Below are 23,209 nucleotides of genomic sequence, written 5' to 3' on the forward strand. Positions count from 1 at the left end.
CAAACAAAGCAAAAAACAACAAACACAGAGAGTGAGAGCTGTTTGCGTGTGGCACACAGACGTTTTCATAGTGTGTGCGTCTGTGTGTTTGTTTGTGCACTTGTATTACTCATGCTGTAGAGACATAAATCTGTTTATGTAATCTCAATAATTTGACTTTGGTTTTGCTGACAAGGATCAAGTTGCAATACTATAAATCCTTATAATTCAGGGTGAAGATCTGGCTTAAGGTTACAGGGAGGGTTGGGTCAAGCCAGGAAGTGAGTGCAATGTCCTCCAGAGTCACACAAAAAGGACTCTGTTCGTGTCCGTGTGCATTCTTATACTTTACGCGTCCACAGATAAATGTGTTTTTTTAGGCTCTGCTGGAGCTGGAAGAGCTGGAACTAATGACAGTTCTAATCACAGCGATAGGGATCAGCGAGCGACTGCATGCCGAACACCCTCTGTACAATTTACTGCAACGTGCCAATGATTTGGGATTTCCTTAGAAAACTTTTGTTTTGTGGTCCGATCATTGATCAGTATCCTGTCAGTCGTATAAAAAAAAAAAAAAAAACAAGGAAAAGACAAGCCTGACAAATTGCATACCTTACGCAATGCCAGTATATTCCGTGATATTTCTAGACAGAAATTGCAGGTGTCTCTTGTTTAAATTCCCTTGCCTGACTATGCTAGCTGGGGAATTCTAGCATTTCTACCGGAGATGTAAATCTCTAAAAAACACAAATACTTAGTTTCATTTTGGAAAGTCATTTTCTTCAACTTTTTGGTAGTACAGTTTGAGCAAGTAAACTTTAAACTGTTTGTACTAGGGCAGGTGTGTAAGGCCAAGAGGCCTGAATTAGCAATAAATTAGTAATAAAAGACATTTAAATGACAAATCTACTGTTTTTTCCCCAAATATTTCACAATAATAGAAATATCTTCCTCATTTTTAGTTGGATCCGCAGTAAAAAAACAAAATCAAATCAAAAATGTTTTTATAGTTACAGTACCTTTTACTTTTATAATGTAACACTTATTTCAGCCCAAATACTCGTACTGACAGATTTCTTTCACTTACTAGAGCATCATTTCTTCACTATCAGCTTATCCCAGCTGTGACAGGGCTGTGAGGAAACAGTGCTAGCCACCTCAAAACTGTGCTGCTCCAAACCTAAAGTTCCACAGTGTGAAAAATAAAACTTCATAGATTTTTAAAAAATACTGTAAACCTTTCAACATGGGGTCTACGGGGACTGACTTACATTTGGGTCTTAAGTGGCCATTCAAGGAACTGCAGTTTTCTATATTTTCATGCTGGCACTATTTTTTTCATTAGCATAATCTGATTGTTGGTTTGGAGATGGACAAGTGCAATTTGATTTGGCTTACAGACAATACTTATATCCAGATCTAAATAAGTCATGATTTGGTATAAAAAAAGAAACACAGAATATCTAACAGAATGCTTTTTTAAATGTAAAACTTCAGAAACCCCTCATATCCCTCCTCTCTCTGTATCCAGTGGACTACAGCGGCTTTTTGCAGAATCAGAATTAAAAAAAAAAAAAAAAACATCCTCACGGTTTATTTTCTCATTGAGAATATTCTGTCACAGTGGGTGACACAGTGGGGAAGATTCCTGAGGTTTTAAATGGAATTTGGAAAAAAAGGGAATTGTTGATGCGGGACTTCATAAAATTTGGGACTACAAACCACACTGAGTGGCATTTCAGTGATTTTTCCACTGGCTCTCCTTCTAAACAATGACAGCAAAGTCCTGTCAGCACTGAGGTTATTTGAAGAACCGAGTTTTTGATATCTAACCATCAATTTGAATGACAAAGTTAATCTGCATTCATCCTCTGCTGGTCCACCACCGTCCCAGTTCATTTGCATCCCGTCTATGAAATTTACATCTGACTGTTTGAGATTTCACATTGTTGTCCCTTTTTAAAATGTCAGTGAATCTGATCTGTGAACTGTCCAATGGAACCAGCCTCGAGGCTCAATGTGTGTGTGTGTTTGTGTGTGAGAAGGCAAAGAGAAGCAGAGCAACACAAACCTCCCCGAGGGAAGTGAAGCATTTAGAGCTACATTGGAGGGAGGCGATGCCCGGCCACACACAGACTGAGCCCACATTCCGCCTAAGCAGAACAATTATTCCCATAATGGGCAAGTTTAACTTTATTAGAAGTCGTGCAGTCAGCAGCACGGTACCGAGCCAACAACAATGACAGTGACATTAAACTGCCTGAGAGGTTATCCTGCTTCAACATCTGACCTTCAAATCCTCCACGGCCTGTCCCAGTGTAACATAACCAGCTCGGCACTTTTTCAGATGAGTGGTTCAGACAAGAATAGCTTGTGCGACTGTGTGTGTGTGTGCATGTTTAAGGTTATGGTCACATACAAATGTGCTTTTGTATATGAGGACTATAGTGAGCCTAAAATATGCAGAGTTCCTTCCAGTGGCTTTGTTTCACGGGTCCTTGATAAGCCAGAGTTTGTTATCTGTCTGGCTGTCAGCCTGAATGTTTATCCATTTGTCTGAAAAAGAAGAAGAAAACTTGGAAAAGGTGACTCTGTCCTTCCCACGTTTCACCCACTGACATCCATTGAATGTTAATGTGGGCAGAAGGCTTAGCATACCTGTCTCTATATGATGAACGAGAAGCCTGTGAGACAATGACAGCAGATGAGTTGAGGATCCAGTCCCAGAGCTCGGCTGGGACGGCTGGGTGTTTTTAGGGAGGGGACGATGGGAATGCGAGTAACTCGGGCTCACAGTTAACCTGACACCGCCATCACCAGACCAGCGGGACAATAACGGGCCAAAGCATTCCACACTTTTCTAAACATGGCCTTCACTCCTCTGGTGCAAGACACTCCAGAGCTTTAATGCTCTTGAAAGCGATCTCTGTGCCACATTTACTCCTTTGCTGGCTGCTCTCTTTGTCTTTTTCCGGGTTGTCCGTACAAAAAAAGAAAAAACCAAAAAAAACTCTGCAGCTTCCACTTAGCACGAGCAGCCAATCAATCAGGAAGCGGTACACCCCAACAGGTCTGATAAGAAAGTGATGGATGCTAAACACAAAACCTGGATTTACCATGCATAGGGGTATCACAGAGACAAATTACCATAACACAGCTCCTTTAAATGCCCTGAGAAGATTGTAGCTGTCTATTTTTCCACTCTGTAACTGCTTTGAACTTTTTTTTGCTGACTGCTCGACTATAAGGGGTTAGCACAACACAACAAAAGAGACCAAAATGTCAAAGAAATAAATATTTGACTTAATTAGACTATAAACATCTGCTCTCAATTTCATACCCCAAATTCGGCGTCCAAGGCCGATCTTGATTCCCTGAGATATTTTCTCATTAGCGGTTCACAGACAGACAAATATAGAGTGAGAATTTTAATGAAAACTTGAATTAGTTCTGCCTTAAACCCCAAACACATGAGGCTAGATGCCCTACAAGCTCGGTATGATGAGGCTCTTTGCGACTGCACGGCACGGAAAATCTATTAGTGCATTTAGCTCAACTGGAGTATTGCTGGTGTTTATACAGTGCACCACTGTACACTCTTCAAGGACACTCGCTTATTCCCCCACATTTCCCACTTATCTCTCTTGCACACACGCACACACATGGGTCACTGTGAAGGACATCCAGCATTCCCAACATTCCCATTGGTGCCTGGCATCAGTGAAGACTTGCCAGACCCCTCCAACACCTACGGCCCCACGTTCACCACAGGCTGATGCTTCCTTCAAAGGGTTACCACCATGTGGATGGGCCTTGTTTCTCTTTGCCCAGTTCATTCATTTGAATTAGCTGCACGCAAACAGAAGATACTGTAGCAATAACAATCGTACTCTACAACAGGACTAGGTTTTGGTCCTGTTTGCTGACCTATTTATAAAAATCAACAATGAAAAGCCAGATGTTTGTTCATTTCTACACAGAACTGTCATGGTGGAAGGAGAAGAGTGTGAAACACATCCTAAAAAGTACCATTTCAGCAGGTTGATGTAGTAATACCTCAGTTTTTATATCTAATTTAAAAATCTGCTTAATGACTTTTCACAGTTACTGCTTCAACTAATCAATAATTATAATTTTTAATATAGAAAACCAAAATAAAATGCTTTGTCTATGAAAGAAGTTCAGGTAAAGAATTTCACAAAGCAAAAAACAAGCAGAAGTAATGTTTGCCATTTTTCTTTCAAAAAATTCCCAGCAGAGTTCCGAACTGATCCTAAGATTATTTTAAACAACTTTTTTGAGCTCTAATTTTTTTATTATTAGTTACAAACTTTGGTGTCATTCGAGCAGTGACTGTCTATCCGTTTATTCAGTACAAAACAGCCCCACAAGCAGCAGGAGTCTCAGACTGTTTGGAAAGTGCTCAGCAATGAAGTATATTTTTCTTCTTCTTCTGGCAGGGCAAGTTCACATTAGCATAACTCAAATATAGCATATACAGACTGAGAAAACATTGGATATACAAGATTTGCTGAATGATGTGTTGGCAGGATGAGAGAAGAAGGGAAATAAATTTGAAAAATGTCTTCATAAGCCTCTTAGGCTTTAGGTGTTGATGAACTGTTGATGTGTGAGCTTCCCCCTCAGCGGGGCATCTCCTTCCTATATCTGCTGTCTTTTTTTGGTCCTTTATGAATGCTTCAACAATGCCATCCACTCCCCACACCTGTCGAGGGTCACGACTCCCCCGATTCCTCTCATGATTGGCCTCCTCGGTCTCTGGACAAGCTGCCTTCATTTCAGACCTTTGTTTATCCATACATCCCACTGATGCATCTATTACCAGCCATCTCTGGTGATGATCTCCTTCTCATCTCCATGTCTGGATTGGCTCATCAGGGTGCTAACTTTACACCAGCTGTACATCATGCTCCTGCCTGCCGTCTGACAGTAGTAAGACACATGGTTACTGAAAGCCTAAATTTAAAACTGCTGCTCTGATGCCCAGAGCAAGTGGCTTCATTAAAAACTATCAGAGGAATTTCGAGAGGGCTACTTAGTGTGCTAATAGGATAACACCACAGTGTCTGGTGACACATGTGGGCTATAAGGGGCGAAAGAGAGACCACGTTAAAGGGATGTGTGGACACAAAATACCCTGGGGAGCAATAGAATGATAGTCGTAGAGGAAATGAGTGGAAAAAAGAGATGCTTGCTAAGACACTAAGGTCTGTTGGGGTCAGAGGATGGAGTAAGTGAATGGAAAAGAACAAACCCTGCTCTCTAAATAGTAAATGTGGATTAAAGTGAAAATCAAATCATCTTCAGTATTTGGTTTAAACTCGCCTGGGGCATCTACTGGTTGTGGTTTTTCTGCAAAGAACGGCACAATTTCATTCTGTACTGCCACAAATATTAAAAACATCTCTTTTTACAGATGACCATAACCTGTCATTATTTGCCTTTTCAACCCTATTAAGCAACCACAGACATTTTTGAATATTATCTTTCTATCTGCAGACGGACTCAGTAAGAAAGTGGCAGACGGGACGAGTCGGGGGAATGATGGAGAAAAGGCGAGGAAGCAGTAAAGAGAGAGGAAAGCTGGAAGGAGGAGTGGAAGGAAAGATCAAATCAGGTCAGATTATGGTTAACGGCACATTGAGGATCATGTTCAACAGCGGTCTTTGACTTTTACTGTCCCCCCCTTTTACACCCCTGTCACCAACGCAGGCAATGCAGCAAATGGCTTTGACATCTGTATTCCCACTTAGAGGACAGCGGAGCAGCAGAGAGGAGATGAGAGTAGAGGCGAAACAGAACAAAGGAGAGATTGGCAACGTAAAGCATAAAACAACAAAGCGAACAGGCAGGAGATCAGTTACAAAACAACCCCTTAATACAGCCAATGAGAATCCCACCTCTCCCCATCTGGTTGCAGGTGTGTGCGGAGTCAAGTTAATGTGCTGGCAAAATCATTACAACATTATACAGTTAAAGTCCTCTGCAGTGGAAACATCTTGACTGAATCATGACCAAAAAGGAAAGAAAAAAAATCCAAAGCAGCAATCAAATGACAACTGAGATCCTGTGGATTGAAAGTGACAGCAGTGGTTTGGCTAAATCTCACTCTGCCTCAGCCAGTCAAGCAAAGGGTTTGAAAAACCAACAAAAACCGAGGCTGAAGGAGGACTGACTCTTAAAGTGGGATTAGGCTCGAGATCGGTTTAACCCTCGATATAAAAGCATTAAAAAAAAGCTGTTAAAAGCATGAGAATGTGGTCAGAGCAGGAAGATTTTTGTAGAGACATGATGTTCAGTTATGTTCATTACAGCAGTTACTGAAAACCAAAAGAGATTGGGTTTTTTTTTTTTTTATTAACTATCGAAGATAAAAACAAAAATTTAAAAAAATGGTGGTATACTGCAAAATGAAAACATCAAGTCCATAATTTTACATGCTGGGATATCAATGATATACTGGAAATGCTTTGAGGTAAATTTTGCTATTAACTGGAAAATACGCTAACAACTTGTCACTCTGTAAAACTGTCAGGAAAACAGTTGGCCTCACGGTGTGAAACTAAGGCCTGAAACACTGAAAAACCAACAGATTTAACACATCAGATTATTTTAGATTTCTCTCAACTCGGAAATACGATAACCTCACAATGACTTCTGGATATCTGACTTCCTGTTGCACATGTAAGCACAGTGAACACAGGGGTCCTTGTGTCACATTTCTTTCCTTATTGATAAATCTTATACTTAGGGCAGGATCACGTGACCCTGAATCCTCCCTTAGTCACACTGCAATATGCCTAGTTCATGGGGCATTCCCATGACGCACGTGTTTCTACAGGATTTTTAATCATTAGTTATTATAAATCTCTGGCGCTCATCCACAGCGTATATTTGCCCCGTCTCTCTCCCCTCACCCCCAACTGGTCGTGGCACATGGCTTCCCCTCCCTGAGCCTGGTTCTGCCGCTTTCTTCCTGTTTAAAGGGAGTTTCTCCTTCCTGCTGTCACTAGATGTTTGCTCAAAGGCAGTCATGTGATTGTTGGGGTTTCTCTGTGTTATTGTAGGGTCTTTAGCATACAATACAAAACACCTTGAGGTGATTGTTGTTGTGATTTGGCACTATAAAAATAAAACTGAATTGAACTGTATTCATGCTGTGTGTATTATTGTTGCCAAACCGCTGTTTGTGTTTGGCAGCTTATGAAGACTTTAGTTCTTCATCCTGTTATAGTGCATTCCCACAGGGGGCACCTTCTTCAAGCAACACACACACACACAAAATAAAAAACACCCATGAGCTACAAATTGTGTTCGGTCTGTATGTTTACCATTATCACTAACTTAGTTTGGTGTAATAGTGTGCTAACATCTGCAAATTTGCACTACACAGACAAAACAGCTGCACCAAATTTTGTGAAAAGACATCCAATAGTTGTTGAGACGTTTTACTCAAAGCCACAAACTTCCCGGTGGCATGAAGAAAACTGGAAGATCGCCAAAGTCATTAGGATCCAGCAGGTGATCCGACAGTTACTGAATAATTGTAGTCCGGTCCACACAGCTAAGATAGCACAAACACAATTCATGGGTTTCGGTTGCCTTTGCACTCTTCTGACAGCAATACACCATAATCTACGTCATGTCTTATGTTCCAGACATTTAAAATGATATTCTAGACGTCTCCCATTCTTACTCAATTGAGGAGGCCCTGCTGTTCATTATGACAGCCAGCTGCAGGTTCTTTTGTCGAGGGTGCAAGTTACTGAAGCTTTCCCTGGAGCTGTCTGCAGTGTGTGAGCATGCCTCCATAGGCAGAGGTAGAGACATACTATGCACACATGGGCTGCACTTGCAGACACCCCCCCACCAAAAAAAGCACCTAATTGGAGACAGGAACATCAGCCTACCTTAAGTGTGCACATATGTCCGTTTATGTCAGCGTGTGTAAGAGACGTGAATGAAAAACAATGAAGACTTTTTAAAAATTCACTTTGAAGAAGAACCCTGCTCAGCCTGTCTGCCCAATGTCCCTTCGGTGTTACCGCAACACCATACCACAAAGCACGAAAGTGACACCGCAGTACACAAGACTAAAGAGCCCAATACCACACGTACAATCACAACCAGGAGGAGAGAAGGGCATCGTGTGGGTCTCCAGCATGAAGAATTTTTTTGTGAATTCAAACATATAAAAATCAGAATTAGCTGAAGAGGAGATCGAGGGACAAACGATGGCTGGGATGAGGGGAGAGGGAACAAATGATAGTTTCACTTCATGTCCCTCAAGGGAAAAATAGGAAAACTGGGATTGGGAGAGACGGCATTCTCCTGCTTCTTTCTATGGCTCCTGCTTGATGGTTAATGCCTCTTTGTTTTGTCACTGTGTTTTTGAGTGTGTCCTGGAGTAGAGTAGAGCTGAAAATCCATCAAGGGTTTGTTGGATCGTATCCAAAATCTACGTGTTTCCATCAAACGCACATATGGCAACATGGCTTTGCATGTATGTGTATCTGTTTTTATTGGCACGTAAGCCCTGCCTTTGTGTACATATCCATATACCTGTGCATGTGGGCCCCTGCGTCGAAACATATTTGTTTGCTCTCTGGAGCCAGGTTCAATGTTCTCCTCGGGGGCCCTTTTGTTTCATGTCATGAGGATCCAAAAACAGTTTGGCTAACTCAATTCAGCTCCAACTTCAACATCAACCACAGCCGAGTCCAGTAACTGTGCCAGAGGCAGGATACTGGACTGAGGGGGCCAGGTCAGTGTGTGGGAGACTGAGTGAATGATGACTGATGGTTGGCAGACCCACATAACCCAACAGACAGAAAGACTGACAGATAGATGCATGGACAACTTCAGGACCAAATGCCAAGTCATCCGATCTGTTTTGTTAGGAAAGGCTCCCTTGACCCCCCTCAAGCAGCCTGATCAGATCCATCGTGGAACCCTGACAGCCCTCCAAGTTCTTCCTCTCCTCCTCCGTCACCCCTCCACCCTATAGAGACAAACAACCCTTATCTTCATCCTTCTTCTTGCATGGATGTCTGCACAGTAAAGGTTGTAGATTCAGGCCAAACGCTGAGAGGTGATTGGCTTCAAGTCTCCTTTACATGTCTTTTAGGTGTTTTGAACTGTGAGCTCCACTTCTAACTAAAATCTCAGCACTAAGAAGAACTTATAGGGACCAGCTCCCTCCTGGTAAAACAAAACAAGTAATGTTTAAATTAGACCTGGCTTCCTTTAAGTTCTTTACTCCATGAAAGTCTGTGGGAGTAACACTTGAAGCTCTTCTCTGAACTGAGCAGTTTCTGTCACATTTCAGGCCTCCTTATAGAACAGAATGTCTGGGTGTACATCAGACGTCATTAAGGGTGGTCTCTGTGTAGCTACCTTCGGAAACTATTCTAATGGTTGTCAAACCACAGCTTTGATACATACTAAGGTGACAAAACTCATTTATGTCACTTAGGGTACTGGGGAGGTTGTCAAATGTTGTCTTTATGGGGAAAAGAGTTCAGATATAGATTTCACATACAATTTTGTGATATCTATTATATTTATGCATTTTTCAGACATTCATCTGTCAGAAACTTTAAACTTTTACAAACATGTGATAACTGTAGTTTCTTCTCCCCTAATTTAAACACTCCCCCCACCCAGAGCCATGGTGAGAGAGGTTTGCAGGGGTGCTGATGATGGCGTTCAGCTCCCAGAGATAACACCGGGTGTTTTTAGTGGAGGTAGATTAAAAGGTGGAGGAGTGACCGAGCATCCTGTTTGCCCTTGTTTAGGTTTTGAAGCTTACTGAAGGAGAGATTGTGGGGCTCCACTGTTACTAAAAGGTGAAGAGGTTGCAAGGTTAGAGGCTAAGGATTATTACTGGACGCAAGATCCCGGATAAACTAAACCCCTGATGTGTGCAGGGGCCAGCAGCGAATTTCGATAACTGAACCTAAGACTGTGTTCAGTTTAATTTAGGCTATTAGATCCCCAAAGTCTGGCTTCTATTAATATTAAAAGATAAGATCTTGGTGTGGCGTGTGATCTGTGTGAAGAGCCTGTCAGCGGCACAGACTATTTACAGATATGGGCCCAGTTAAAATGACAGGAGGGACGGACGCAGGGCCAAAATAGAAGTGAGCTGGCAACAACAGCTGTCTTTGTGTCTCAATGTGCTAAATATACGTGACAATTATTCCAAGACAGCATACAATGACAGGTTTCACATTTCCCCGTTTTCTAACTTTCCTCCTCCGTTAAGTATAAACTCTTCTTTCTTTTTTTTTCAAAGAAATTCAACCTCTCTCTCCTGATGAATGGCACAATCCACAATGGCTCCACTCGGTGACACTAAATCAGGCTAAAAAAGATAACAAGCACAGAGGTTTGTAAGATTTTTTTTTCTTTTTACTCTGTCCTAATCCCGTTAGACACAAATACACATAAATTCAGTGAAAAACCTGACATGTCCCGGTGGAGAGGCCTTATTTTGAAATGTTAGGCCTACTGTCATGTCTAGGCCATGACCCAGGGGAAAACATGAAAGGCAATCGGCCAGTTTGGAGAGGCCAGCATTAATGAAGTAGTCAAAGAGCAGGGGAGAAACAAGAGGAAAGACACAGCATTACATGCTAAAGGCTGACCCCACTTTACTGAGGTCCTGCAGAGAGGAGGGGGAAAGAGGCGAGAGGAGGCAGATGGGGAAGAGGCAGTAAAGTGAAGAACAGGAGGAGAGACACCACAAAGGAAACTCCCAACATGAGGATAATGTTTGAAAAATACAGATAATAGATGGAGTATTATGCTGAAATATTCCTGGGAGGGAACCGGGGAGCGAAAAAGATGAGGTGAAGTAGGAAAAACAAAGATGTTAGGAGGTGAAATAGTCAGACGTGGAGAAAATGGGGAGAAACGGGGCAGCGGGGAGGCTTGCATCTGTGCCCCATTCAGACTTTATCTGTTTGTATGGAGAGCACACAAACTTTGACACCCTCCTACCCCCAGCGTGTCCTGCAGCCAGTCACCCTCCCTCTGCGTTTTTCTGCACTTGGACTATTCCTCTCTCTCGCACACATACACACAAACAAGCATTCAGAGGTGCACTGAGGAAAAAACCTTGCACAGGAAAGACAAGCATCAGTGCACTTATGCTCCATTTACCACTGTCTGTCTTCTCAATAGAGGAGGACACAGAGACAGACTGAATGAATGTTAACGCAGTTTAAAGGGTCGGGCAAGATGACGGGCTGTCCAGCTGATGTGCCACGTGAGAGACGCTCGTCAGGTCTGTCTGATTTGATCAAACCTGTTGCCCCGAACAAATAAATGAGAGCTCCATGGTGCCAGGAAATCTGTCTCCAAGAAACCAGCTTGTTAAAAAGAGTCAGTCACATTCCTGTTTCCCGAATGAGCCAGGTACACTAGTTGTTCAAAACTTGGGTCTGACAAAAGAAAAATAGAATAGCATTGGGGTTTTCTGGAAATTACAGTAGGTTGGCTCTTCACAGGAGAATGACAGCACCAAAAATGGTGTTGTGTTTTTTTCTATTCATACAACCTCAAGAGAAAGCAACCAGAAAAGGAAAATAGGGTGCTTGGCTGTGAGTGCATCTTAAGGCTTCCACCAGCAAGGTGAAACAGATTTGGAGGAGTTAACAGGCAGACAAGGCCTCACTAACAAGCGACAGATCAGAGCTCGCTACGGCAGCTGACTAAACGCGATTTAGAAACTGAAAAATGTGTCAGAGGTGTGACTTTAGAGCACAGCAGCTGTACCTGCAGTCAGCTGGTTTTCACTGGTTAGGCTTGTATTAGCTTTCATCAGAACCATTTTTAAAAATCTAATAAATTCCACTGTTCTTCTGTAAAAACACACACCCAGACAAAAACCCACAAGCTAGAAATCCTACCTCCCATCTCCAGCCTCATACCATAACATCTTAATTTTCCTCGCTCATTTGAACAACCGCAGTTTTCTCTCATCTGTGCCAGCTTTTTTTCTTTTTCCCCCCTCCTCCCCCTTCTTAGACAATAACACCGCATGTCAAGCCAATTCTTCCAATTAAAAGTACACTAGAGAATCGCTTTTCGCTGGTGGTTTGGCTCCGACGCTCAGCGCGTTTTATGATGAGCGGCTTGAATTGGGTCAGATCTCCTTACTGGCTCATTGCGCGTTATAAACACGTTGCCCGTTTAAGATCCAGTTTGCGCGGTTATAGATGTGTATACATTCGCTTTTGGTTTAAAAACAGCCGATCTGTGCTCCGAGTGTAAAAGGAATCATATGTAGCTCCAGGCAGGGCAGGCAATGCTGCATGCCAAGAGAGTGTTGCAGTAACACCATATTTGCTAATTGGTAAAGGACAGAGAGCAATTTAAAGTGACAGAAAGACTTTCGTTTCATTTGTCTACTTCACATCTTAAATCCCATTCATGGGAATCACATTGCACACATTAGTCTCTGTGGCGCTTCCTCAGGCCGCTGTCTTGTTCTCCCCGTTCTCTCCACTCATCCCAGTCTTTGTCCTTGTTCCAGATCACACATCAGAACCACATGAAAGCGAGAAAACACTCAGAGTAAATAAACAGAACTAAAGTGGAGACTGCTCAGTCCCTAGTGTGAATCCCCGGCTTTAAGGAGTATCAGCAGCAAGCAAAAGAGTGACAGTGATAAAAAACAAAAACTTGAGCATGCATCTGTGCTGTTTTGTGGTTCTATGTTTAAATGGGTTGCGAGCCTCTTCCTATTGATGTGCATTGATGCTGCAACCCTAGAAACAAAATACTGTGAGACAAAAATGAGCAAACAGGCTGATTGGATCCTTTTTTACATACTTCCGATGCTCCGTCTGTGTAAACACTATGTGGGAAGAAGAGCGGCATTTGCATGCTAAATACTGAGAGGGAAAAGTAGGAAAAGCAAGTAAGAGAAACAAAATTTGGATGCAGGCAGGGAGAAAATGAGAGGAAAGAGATGGTAGACCTGATAGATTGTCCACATGTTCAAGTCAGATATTCCATGTGTAACCCAAGCTGACTGGACATCTGTGATATACTCTCCTGGCTCCCAAAATGCACTCAGGACTCGTTTATGATTCCTGAGTGGAACAGCAAATATGCAGATAAGAAGTCCCTGCAGAGGCTGGCAATGGAGATGGGCTGTCGGGTGGTATGCAGAAATGTGGGGAACACACACGCAAGGTGAGCCCACACATATAGACACGCGCACAAAACAAGCATACGCTCGCACACAAGCTTGCTCAGTATGTAAAAAACAGATGGAACGCTGATAAAAAGTTTCAACATGTGCAATATATTGTGCTATTCCAAGTTTCTCCACTTCCTCCTTCCTCGCCCCCTCCCACCCCACCTCCACCTGTGCCTCCATCCGGAACAAGCAGTTAGAGAGTGAGCAGCAGCAGCAACAGCATTCTTGATACAAATCAAGTGTTTCAATTTAATAGCAGCAAATCAAGTGTGTGTGTGTGTGTGTGTGTGTGTGTGTGTGTGTGTGTGTGTGTGTGTGTGTGTGTGTGTGCACGTAAACACATGTTTAGCTCCAATTATCACATTGCTTCACCCTGAGGCCTGCTGGAAAAACATTCACCCAAAATCGGTGACCCCCACGTACAGACATACAGCTTGAACACGCACAGGCTTCTGCCCAAGCTTGGCCGGCGATCAGATCTATTTACGGGGTCATTTTTGGTACGTCGGGTTGGCGTACAACTGAGCGCGAAATCCTCAAATCAGTGAAGAGAAACCTCAGAGAGATAAATGACTCCATCGGCGGGACAGGCCATTTCACATAGAGTGATGCTGATCGTTTAACTGCAGCCACTGTGGCTTAGTCTTAAGCCCTGCATGTGTTACATATGGTTGTAAACATGAGAGCAGAATGACTGCGAGTTTTGCTTGGCTAACTTTTGCCATTATTATTATTTTTTTTTTTCAACCAACCCTAAAAAATAAAACCCCAGCTCGTATTGTTCATCTTATCAAAAATGCAATCATTCAGTCAGCAGATTATAGCCTTTAACAGCTACTGCTCCTCTTCACCAGTAGCTATAATACAAGACAACCTTGGCCTGTACCTTCAGGGACTCCCCACTTTTCCCGTGAAAGTCCCCCTGCATCTCCTCATCGTCTGTTTACAGCATGTGTGATAACAAGCTCCATTCCCCCGCCTCACTTCTGGCTGAACTCTGGGTTAATGTATACACTGACTGACCCACTGTGGATGTACAGCAGCTTCAGACCAACCAGATCATGAGCTAAATATAAACTCCTGAAATCATAAATATTGAGCAGAATGATGGGGGAGGGGCTGCACGTAGGAAACAGAGACATGGGGAGGGATGTGGGGAAATAACAGACAGAAGGACATATTTGGAGAGGTGAAACAGAGAGAAAGAGCGAGAGCAGACCTGAGACAAGTAAATAAACCGCTGCTCAAAGTGGGGGTGTTAAGTTGTTGAGAGCTATACTGCACTCCCTGCTATGACAGAATAACATGCACCAGTGGTGCCGAGGGCCCGTTCAAAGGTTTCAAGCCCAGTTTTATGAGCTCAGCTCATTAAAGAGGTGCCGGGAGAGTGGCGAGTCCATCCAGGGGCTTTTACACTGAGCAGGAGCACGTTTGCCACAGCGAGACCATCTGGATCACCAGTGCTCTTCTTCACATCTCCAACAGCCATTCTGTGACTCCCAAAGAGAGATATACCCTGACTGTTATTACCAGTCTGCGTCTGGAAGGATAAACAGTATCCTCTGCACCATCCCTGCATATCTGCTTGTCTGGGTTCATGTCCAGAGATGCTAACTGCCCAATAAATCCAGGTGTGTTTGCACGGGTGTCGTCCCGCAGCTGGGGTCAGCCTTGTTACATTCCTGACAGATTAACTGAGCTGTAAAAATGCAGAAGGGCTGATATGGGATACTCATTTCTGTCTTTATTCTTTAATAGAGGATAAGAGTGACACTATCATTCCAATGAAAACACACTTCAAAAGACATCACCATGAGGTGTTTCAGATCTTCAAGGTTCAAGGTTCTTTATTTTTTTTCAAATAAATCTTTGTGAATACAGAGAAATAATTAACACAAATCAATTAAATTAATATAAAACAGGTTCATACTGTAGCACAGAAAGGGGCTGTTTTCATCAGCACGGTGCTGTCAGCCAGCAGGAGCCCACATGGTGGTGTTAAAGAGTTTTTTTGCTCCCCCATTAAAAGGCTATTCACCTTGTCACCTGCCACTTGTGATAATTAAAGAAAACACGATAATAGTTTCCACATTTGGCACTGCGTGTCTGCTCTGCACCACTCTGCAAGTTCCTGCAACTGCTAATTGCAAAGCCATACTTGCTTGTCCTGAAAATATGGACTCCCTGAAGAAAAATGTATTTTTTTCCCCATTACTGATTATTATGAAAGAAAATATGAGACAAAATATCCCAAACACATCTTAAAATACCAGAATATCTAATATATTTAAACTAGAAATACTCAATAGCTATAATAAGTGCTGTTTTGCATTTAAAGTAATCTTCTAAAGGCCATCTGCTGAGTTTCCAGCCAAAGAAACACCATGGATACTTCTGTGGTGATGCTCCTAAATCAATCCAGGGCTAAAGAAATGAATTACATCCCTGTGGTTTAACACAACATTTGATGCACGCTGGTCTGCTGCAAACAATGGCTGTTTTCAAATCATGCCCATCAGACAAAGCATTACTGTGTGAAAAGCAGCACATCAGATGTTCTTCAAAGTCTAGCTGTACTTTGATGCCATGTGCATTTGAAATGATTGATATTTTACTCTATATTCCCCACGGAATCGCTTGAGCTTTTCTTTTAAGTAGCACTTGATGTTAAAAGATGTTTAAGTAAAGCAATTTTAAAATAGCTTGTTGATTCAGTTCACAATGTACAATAAACCTCAAAAATGCAGAATTTTATTTTTAATTCAGTGTCCATCTGTGGTAAAAACAAACATCTAATTTATGTTTGTATTGGTGTTGTGTTCAAAACTGATTCTTTTATTTAATGCCCTCGCACCACTGCTGTGCCGCGCTTGAGAAACCGCTCTCAGCTCTCTTACTTGTCTAGAAAAAACACATAAATATAAACATGTCCTTAAATAGCTGTTGCTCATTAGCCGGCTCCAGCTATTTATTGGGCTGACAACATTCAAAACAGGTGATATTCCCCCTACTAGCCAAGAGGTGACGATGCTTAAATATGTACACATGGATGCAAAGTTCTTTAAATAAGCCAGAATCTGTGCTTCCTCCTTTAACTGCTTCACATCATTTCCTGCTTTTAATGGCCTCGGTCAATTCTGACAGATAATATGATAACATGCCAGCAGATAATTGCATCCAGAAACCTTTATTGTGAATCGGGACTACGATCCCAGGGCGGATCGCTGCGTTCAGACAGTTCTTCGTTCTCCTGGGGTCCGCGTGGGCCTTGCCGCCTGGCCGGCCTGTGTCCAGCCAGGAAGAATGTTGGCCCCGCTGTTAAACGTTGTGGTTTCACAAAGCTAACTTTAATAAAAAGAGCTGCTGAGAGACAGAGAGGGGAGACGTGTGGACGTTTTCTCTGTGGTTATGTAGTGCAAGTGTGTGTTTGCGTGTGTGTGTGTGTGTGTGTGTGCTAATCAATGGTCAGGAGGGCTGATACATGGATAAAAATGTCCACACCTGGAGTGGATTCCACCAGCTGTGCTTCAGTTCATCCTCAGTCTGATTTTAATGCAAATATTTTGGTGAACATGAACACATGAACATCTCATATAGAGACGAGTTGTCTCTTCACTTCACTGACACCATCCTGGTTTAGCCACATAACAGATGAAGCACTGGCACTCACCCTGGCTTACCAAGATCGCTGTAACAAGATCATAACAGACCAAAAGTTATGTAAAGAAGATGTAAACTGAGAGTTCTCAAACTGTACTTTTGTAAAACACACACATTCAACTGTGGGAATAATACATTTACCTCATGACTTCCTTCTTGCATTGCTGATTGGAGTCGGCCACACAGCACCAGACTTCACACAACTTCCCTTTAAAAACGGTTTCCTACAAGTTTTTCCACATGTGCAAAAGTCCTCCCTGTAACCCGTTACAATGTATAAATTCAGCAATTTCCCCTTGTAACTTTTAACGGTGCAGCCCATTTCACTAAATTACTTGTTTGACAGTGGCTACCAGTTAAAGGGCTTTGATCTAGAAACACCTCTTGAACTCAATCGCTGCACTCAGCGCATGACTTCAGCAATGCAGACGTAGCCATCGCCAAAGTAAATATCTCCAGCTATCTAAGAAGCAGCATTCCCCTTTCCTCCTACAAATAAACTGAGAACACTTAAGCCTTCCAAGATCATCTTCCAAATAAGAAAAAATTAAGATACATCACTTATTTTTATTCCTCCTCTTAACGACACGTCAGCCGAAGCAAAAAAGTAACTTGAGGACGAAATGCTGTGGAGCTGCTGTCCATATGAAAATGATGTCTGTAGTCTTTTGGGATGTAGTCCTAAATGCAAAGCAGGCTGTCAGACAGCACAGGAGGGAAGAGGGAAACATTCTACTTCCTTTCAAATAAAAGACCACCACACAGTGGTGTCTTACTGAAATATTCTTTTCAAATAATTACATTCAATAAATAGCTTACTGTAAATCGATTTAGCTCGTATGTTCACCTCATGAAGAAGTACAGTGTGTGAAGTAAAACGGGTGCAAAGAGAAAAAAATAGGTCAGCTGGATGTAGAACATATTTTTATTCTGCACTACAACTTTGCCTGGATCAGAAGAAGATTTATGCTGGAAAAAAGACGCTGCGGTCCAACTGATATCTGCAAGTATGAGTATGCGTGCACAGACACTTAACTCCGTGTGCCAGCAGGACAGAGATGATTTTGTCTCCTGAAAATTGTCAATTTTACCCCTCTCCCCTGTGGCATCAGGTTATTACTTGTTGCCACAGGGGAGAGGATATTGATGCCATATGATACCTAAAGCAATGTATTCAGTCACCTCAAGACATAATAAACCGTGTACCTGCAGACATCAAAATAAACACAAGTACTAGAAATACACGGGTGCAAGTACAAACATGAAGTCAAAGGACTCACAATCGTGCACAAAGAGCTGGTTATGTGCTCCAGTCCAGCATTTCAATGCCGTCCCAGCCCAAAGCTACAGTGTAACAAATCTAAAATATGGCGTACAAAAACAAAATTTCCTGCTGTTATTGTTTTAAAGTGGTAATAAATTAAACTTATATGTGCTCTTCTGTGGCAATACATTGCATAGGTAGCAGCAAGCTTCCTGTCTGATTTATTATGGCTTTTAAACAAAATGCAGCCTGAAGGGAGGGGTGATTGCTGGCCCCGCTTTGGGTCTCCATCTCCCAAAAGACTTTTCTCCATCCCCGCCTCCAGGTGGTAGAGCACGATGCTGGGCAATGAGTGCATTTAACTGCCCTTAAGTGAGAGTGAGAGGCCGATCCCATGCCGGGATGTTTAACGCCAACAGACTGCTGGAGGGTTTCACACAAGAAGTAGTGCATTTCTCAAGCGATTAAACATCACCCTGCTGCAGAAGGCGTCAAGAGTATATATATATATATATATATATATATATATATATATATATATATATATATATATATATATATGTAGGACTTCTGTTGGTATCGGCACATGTTAAATACATCAAGGAATCCCTCCGTGAGAATGCTATGCACAAACACTCGAATATAGGTGCTCCCATTTAGTGTGCTAATGACCTCTTCTTATCTCATGGAATCTAATCTGACTGCACAACCAGGGGTTTGACCTCGTGGCATCACATACAAGAACACCACAGACTCTCACAGATGCATTAGGCACACTGAAGGCGCTCAGTCCTCACGTATAGCAGAAAACAAGCATAGCACACATAAAACAACATATTTTTAACACCCATTCATTCAGCAGAGCCATCGCTGGTTGCTGACTCAGGTTTATTTATAGTCATTTTCAGGCTGGTACTCGCCAAAGTGCTGGCAGACTTTGTGCCCCCTACTAAGTATCAGACCTGTTAAACAGCTTTTAAGCGCAATTTGCTTAGATGACAATACACTCCTTCCTCGCAGGACACATGCTGTCCCCACATGATTCGAATTAGTCGGGGCACCTTAGAGGTGTTGTGCTCATGTGTAAGTAATGAACGCCTGTGTACGCGAATGTTTGTGTACGTCTGCGTGCATGTGCTGCTTGAGTGTGCGTTGAGGGTGTAGGCGGGTGTTAATTGCAAACACCTGAAGCTCGTAAGCAGAGCTGCATTTAGTGACAGTTTGACTTAACAACGGCTGGCCGTGCTGTATCTGTGAGCACACAGAGGAGGCCCAGTGCTGCTGCCTTTAGGAGGACGCTGGAGGTAAATGTCCCTGAAGTGAAAGCCTGAGGGACATTACCATTTACAGTTAGTGGGTCTGCTGGCCTTCACAATACTTTACTACTTTTTTTTTTTTTTTTTTTTTCCATTAGAGGAACATCTTTCAACTAAAAAGTGTCAACCAAGAGTTCTGCATCATCCTTTCCAACGCTGCTGCAGAGCTGCTGCCCCCTGTTGGGCTCCTGGCCTCATGCTTAGTGAAAGGTGAGCACCCTGATGTGGAGGGCATAGGCACGGACTTAATGGCAGAAATGCCACTCATGCAGTGTGGTAGTTTGTGTCTCACACGCATACAAGCAGAAATACCTTGGCCTGTGATCCTGTTGGTAAGAGAATCAAATTTCAAGCGGTGAGAGTTGGTACCAAAGGGGAGAAGATGGTCTTATCTTACAGTGTCGCGTTGAGAGAGAGAGGAGCCCCCCCGCCCTTCCCGTCGGCCCCTCAAAGGCTCTGAGACGAACTCAGACTTGCACGACACACGCAGCATAGGACCACGTGTGACCACGACATGAAGCCCAAACCCTCGTCCAAGGACGCAAACAAATACGCGATACTTTTCATAAAAACGTGCAAAAAGAAGAAGAAAATAAAGCATTTATTTTCTGGAAATCCCTCCTTAGAAATAAACACATTTTTATAGAGAAATGTTAACAAGTCTGTGTTGAGCAATCAAATCGCTGAGACGTGGAAAAAAATAGATGTCCACAAGCATTCTATTGCATCAAAGCTGCAATAAACAAAATAGCCTTTTGTTTCGACAAAAACAAACCACCACATCTAGAGAGGACTTTAAATAGACTCCTGAAGAGCTGTTATGGATCGTATCAGTGCCAAAACCACTCGATTACGCAGCGGTTTACGAGATTTATAGGAAAATGAGGGGCAACGTGTGACACAATAATAAGATCTAATGGAGTAAAAACATCTCCTCTGCATTTCTGTGTGTGCTGCATATCTCTTATTTAAAAGTGCTTGGAGTGGAACTGCATTCAATAAATTTATAAATAATAAACCTAAAACAGCAGTATCAGTATCTCCTCTAACCCAGCAGACAGCACCAACAAGCTTTTCTCAGCAGAGCACGCTTCTGGATGGAAAGCACAAAGTGTTGAAAGCGGGCCAGAAATTCCACTTGTGAATGCTTTCACCTGTTCTTATTGTTGCACAGCTATTCACACCCAGAAACACTGAGAAAGAAAAGAACAACAACAACAAAAAGAAGAACCATGCAAGGCAGTTTCCCAAATCTGCAATAAGCACCTTGAAAACTCTACTTCTGGCTTTACCTCTTTACACAAGAAAGCAAGAAAAGAAAGTGTGTCCAAGCAGGAACTGTGGCCAGATTCCACTTGAGTTTGAAAAAAAAAAAGAAAAACAAAAAAACAAAACTGGAATGTCATGAATGCCAACTTCAACACACTCACACATCCTGTTGCTGCTAGCCAAAAGATTTCTGTCAATAAAGAACAGTTTCCCCTTTAAAAGCTCAGCCCAAATGCTCCGTGTAAACCAGCACTGAGCAGCAGCGTACTCCAGCTGATGTTTATGCATCACTCTTGGCACGCAAGTTGCGCCAAACTGCAGTGTAATTAGAAATCAAAGAAATACCTTATATCTTTCTTTAATTCAGAGGGATACTGGGGGAGTGTGTGTGTGTGTGTGTGTGTGTGTGTGTGTGTGTGTGTGTGTGTGTGTGTGTGTCATGATGTGGATCACACCCTGTTCTCCACACCAGGAACTATCACTGGCCCTGTAATGAACACCACACACCAAACGTGGCCAATCTTGGCACAGGACTGCTCCATCTATTAAAGTGGCATAAGGCCGAAAGGCACAGGGATGGACATCCCAGTCCCACTGATCTGTCCCACTGATCTGCTGAGTGTTGAGCTCTGCGGGCCCTACCCCAGGCTTTAGGGGGCTGTAACCCTCCACATGCGCACACACATACACACAGACATAGAGTCCGAGGGGGGCTGCCAAAAGCTTTTGCAAGCTCAGTCGTTAACGTTTACCTGAGAGTGGAGGGTTTTAGTGTTTTGCTTATGTGTTTTGGTAGGTGGTATTTAAGGTACAGACACACAGGTACCTGGAGGACAGGAGCACTCTTGGCCAACATCCCTCGCTGGCCGCACTTTTGGCGTCAGAGCCACCACTTTCTGCAAAGAAAGGGCACATTCCAGTACGTTATAAATATGCATGAATGCACTCAGTTGCAAAATAGTACAGTTTCACTAACTCTAACAGTTCCTTGAGAATGAGATTTCAGTTTAATTTAAATGGGAATAAATTGGGATTAAGAGAACAAAATAATGTTATCAAGATATCCAAGTAACAGTTATGAGGTCATGATCTTTCTGCTATTATATGCAGCTCCAAATGAGAAGAGTTTGCTTAATTTCTTTTCCATGTGATAACATTTTAGTTTGGTGTCTATCATCAACGGTTATGTCACCCCATAAAGCGCCGCAACCGCAAACTAATTGGCCAGCTGCATGTTGCCTTTCAATTCCTAACACTGTGCATTAACTGATTTTGGGGTGGTGGTGGGGAGGCAATTAGGGTACAACTGCCAACGATTGCCAAGTCTGCCTGCGCAGACTACACATGTTCTGCGTTATTGCGCAAAGTTTGGGCACGGGGAGCAGACATCCACACGCATAGCACATGTATTTATCAACGACAATCACTGCGTATCCACAACAGACATGTACCTCTTCCACGAGCTTTCCTATTGGGGTGCTCAACTCTGACAGTAGGGTCCCATCCTCGTTTACGAACGCCCTTTTCGGGTGTTGGAAGATAGACGCCTTGTCCAACTCCATCTGCAGTCGGTTCTCCAGCTGATAGGTCTTCAAGCTCATCAGAAGACACACGGTGATGGAGCTCATCGACATCAGCAAGCACAGAGCGATGGGGAAACCTGGCACCCATCGCTGGCTCCGGGACTTGGGGGTACACTGGCACACCGGCTTACTTTCTCCGATAGAGTCGCCGACCGTATCCATGGTGCGATCCTACTTCTAAATCCTCTTGCTGAACAGAAATGGCCAAAATACTTTGTTGTATTTGGCGTTGTTAAAATATAAACCGTATTCAGGCTCCTAGTTCGAACTTAACGCACTCACTTACACTCCGCCACAGCGCAGTGCGCTCGGGGTTCAAAGCGCTGACTGAAATTAGTCCTGGAATAAGAGGCAGCCGCGGCGCGCACCGGGTTTGCACCAGATGGGAGTAATCTGGATGCCGCAGAAGACGCGCCTCCAGACTTCCAGGACGTTTTCTGTTGAGTATCCTACATGCACGCGCAAGTGCAACTGCCCACTTAAAAGTTGCACATTCAACTAGTCGAGGTGCGCCCGCCCTGAAGACCACGTGGGAGGCTTTAGATTGACAGCTGTAAATGAAACAGATTTGGCCGGAACAATTGAGATCAGTCAGGAAAATCCGGGTTGGTTCCTGAGACTTAAATAAAAATGAAGAATATATTATAGTAGTAAACTCTTCCAAGCCAATGCAGTCCATTTTATTTAAATGAGAGCAGCAGCAGAGGATGTTCAGGAGATATGTGGGCGCTGAAGGCTTGTTTTTGTCCATCTCTAATACAAAACAGGATCATTTACAAAGGAGAAAAAAAAACCTGCACAGTCTTTAGTGCTGAACCAGTTACTGTCCTTTAGTCTTAGAGGACAAAATCATTGCTTTAAAAAGGCTTTTTAACTAGTTTGAGATGCAAGTTGATCCTGTAAG

At 42.9% G+C, this 23,209-nt stretch overlaps 1 protein-coding gene and 1 long non-coding RNA gene across 9 annotated transcripts in view; both read right to left on the reverse strand.

The window, feature by feature from the left end:
- Window positions 1-22,960, reverse strand: part of col23a1a (collagen type XXIII alpha 1 chain a) — a 126,533-nt gene extending 103,573 nt beyond the window's left edge. For 2 of the 8 annotated variants that reach the window (XM_040016095.1, XM_040016099.1), the window contains exons 1-2: window positions 22,174-22,958; window positions 21,549-21,618 (exon numbers count right to left, since the gene is read on the reverse strand). In XM_040016095.1, coding sequence (XP_039872029.1) covers window positions 21,549-21,618; window positions 22,174-22,467 — 364 coding nt within the window. In that variant the 5' untranslated portion in view covers window positions 22,468-22,958. Of the gene's footprint in view, window positions 1-21,548; window positions 21,619-22,173 lie in introns of all 8 variants that reach the window. The other 6 variants (XM_040016098.1, XM_040016100.1, XM_040016101.1 and 3 more) reach the window with 6 other exon arrangements.
- Window positions 1,462-21,541, reverse strand: LOC120724128. The gene is made up of 2 exons (XR_005693857.1): window positions 17,015-21,541; window positions 1,462-16,901 (listed from the first exon to the last, which is right to left on the reverse strand). It is a non-coding gene; the product is annotated as an uncharacterized LOC120724128 (long non-coding RNA).
- Window positions 22,961-23,209: the final 249 nt, after the last annotated feature.

Source organism: Simochromis diagramma, unplaced genomic scaffold, assembly GCF_900408965.1.
Source record: "Simochromis diagramma unplaced genomic scaffold, fSimDia1.1 OVJJ01000685.1, whole genome shotgun sequence".
Lineage (NCBI taxonomy): Eukaryota > Metazoa > Chordata > Actinopteri > Cichliformes > Cichlidae > Simochromis > Simochromis diagramma.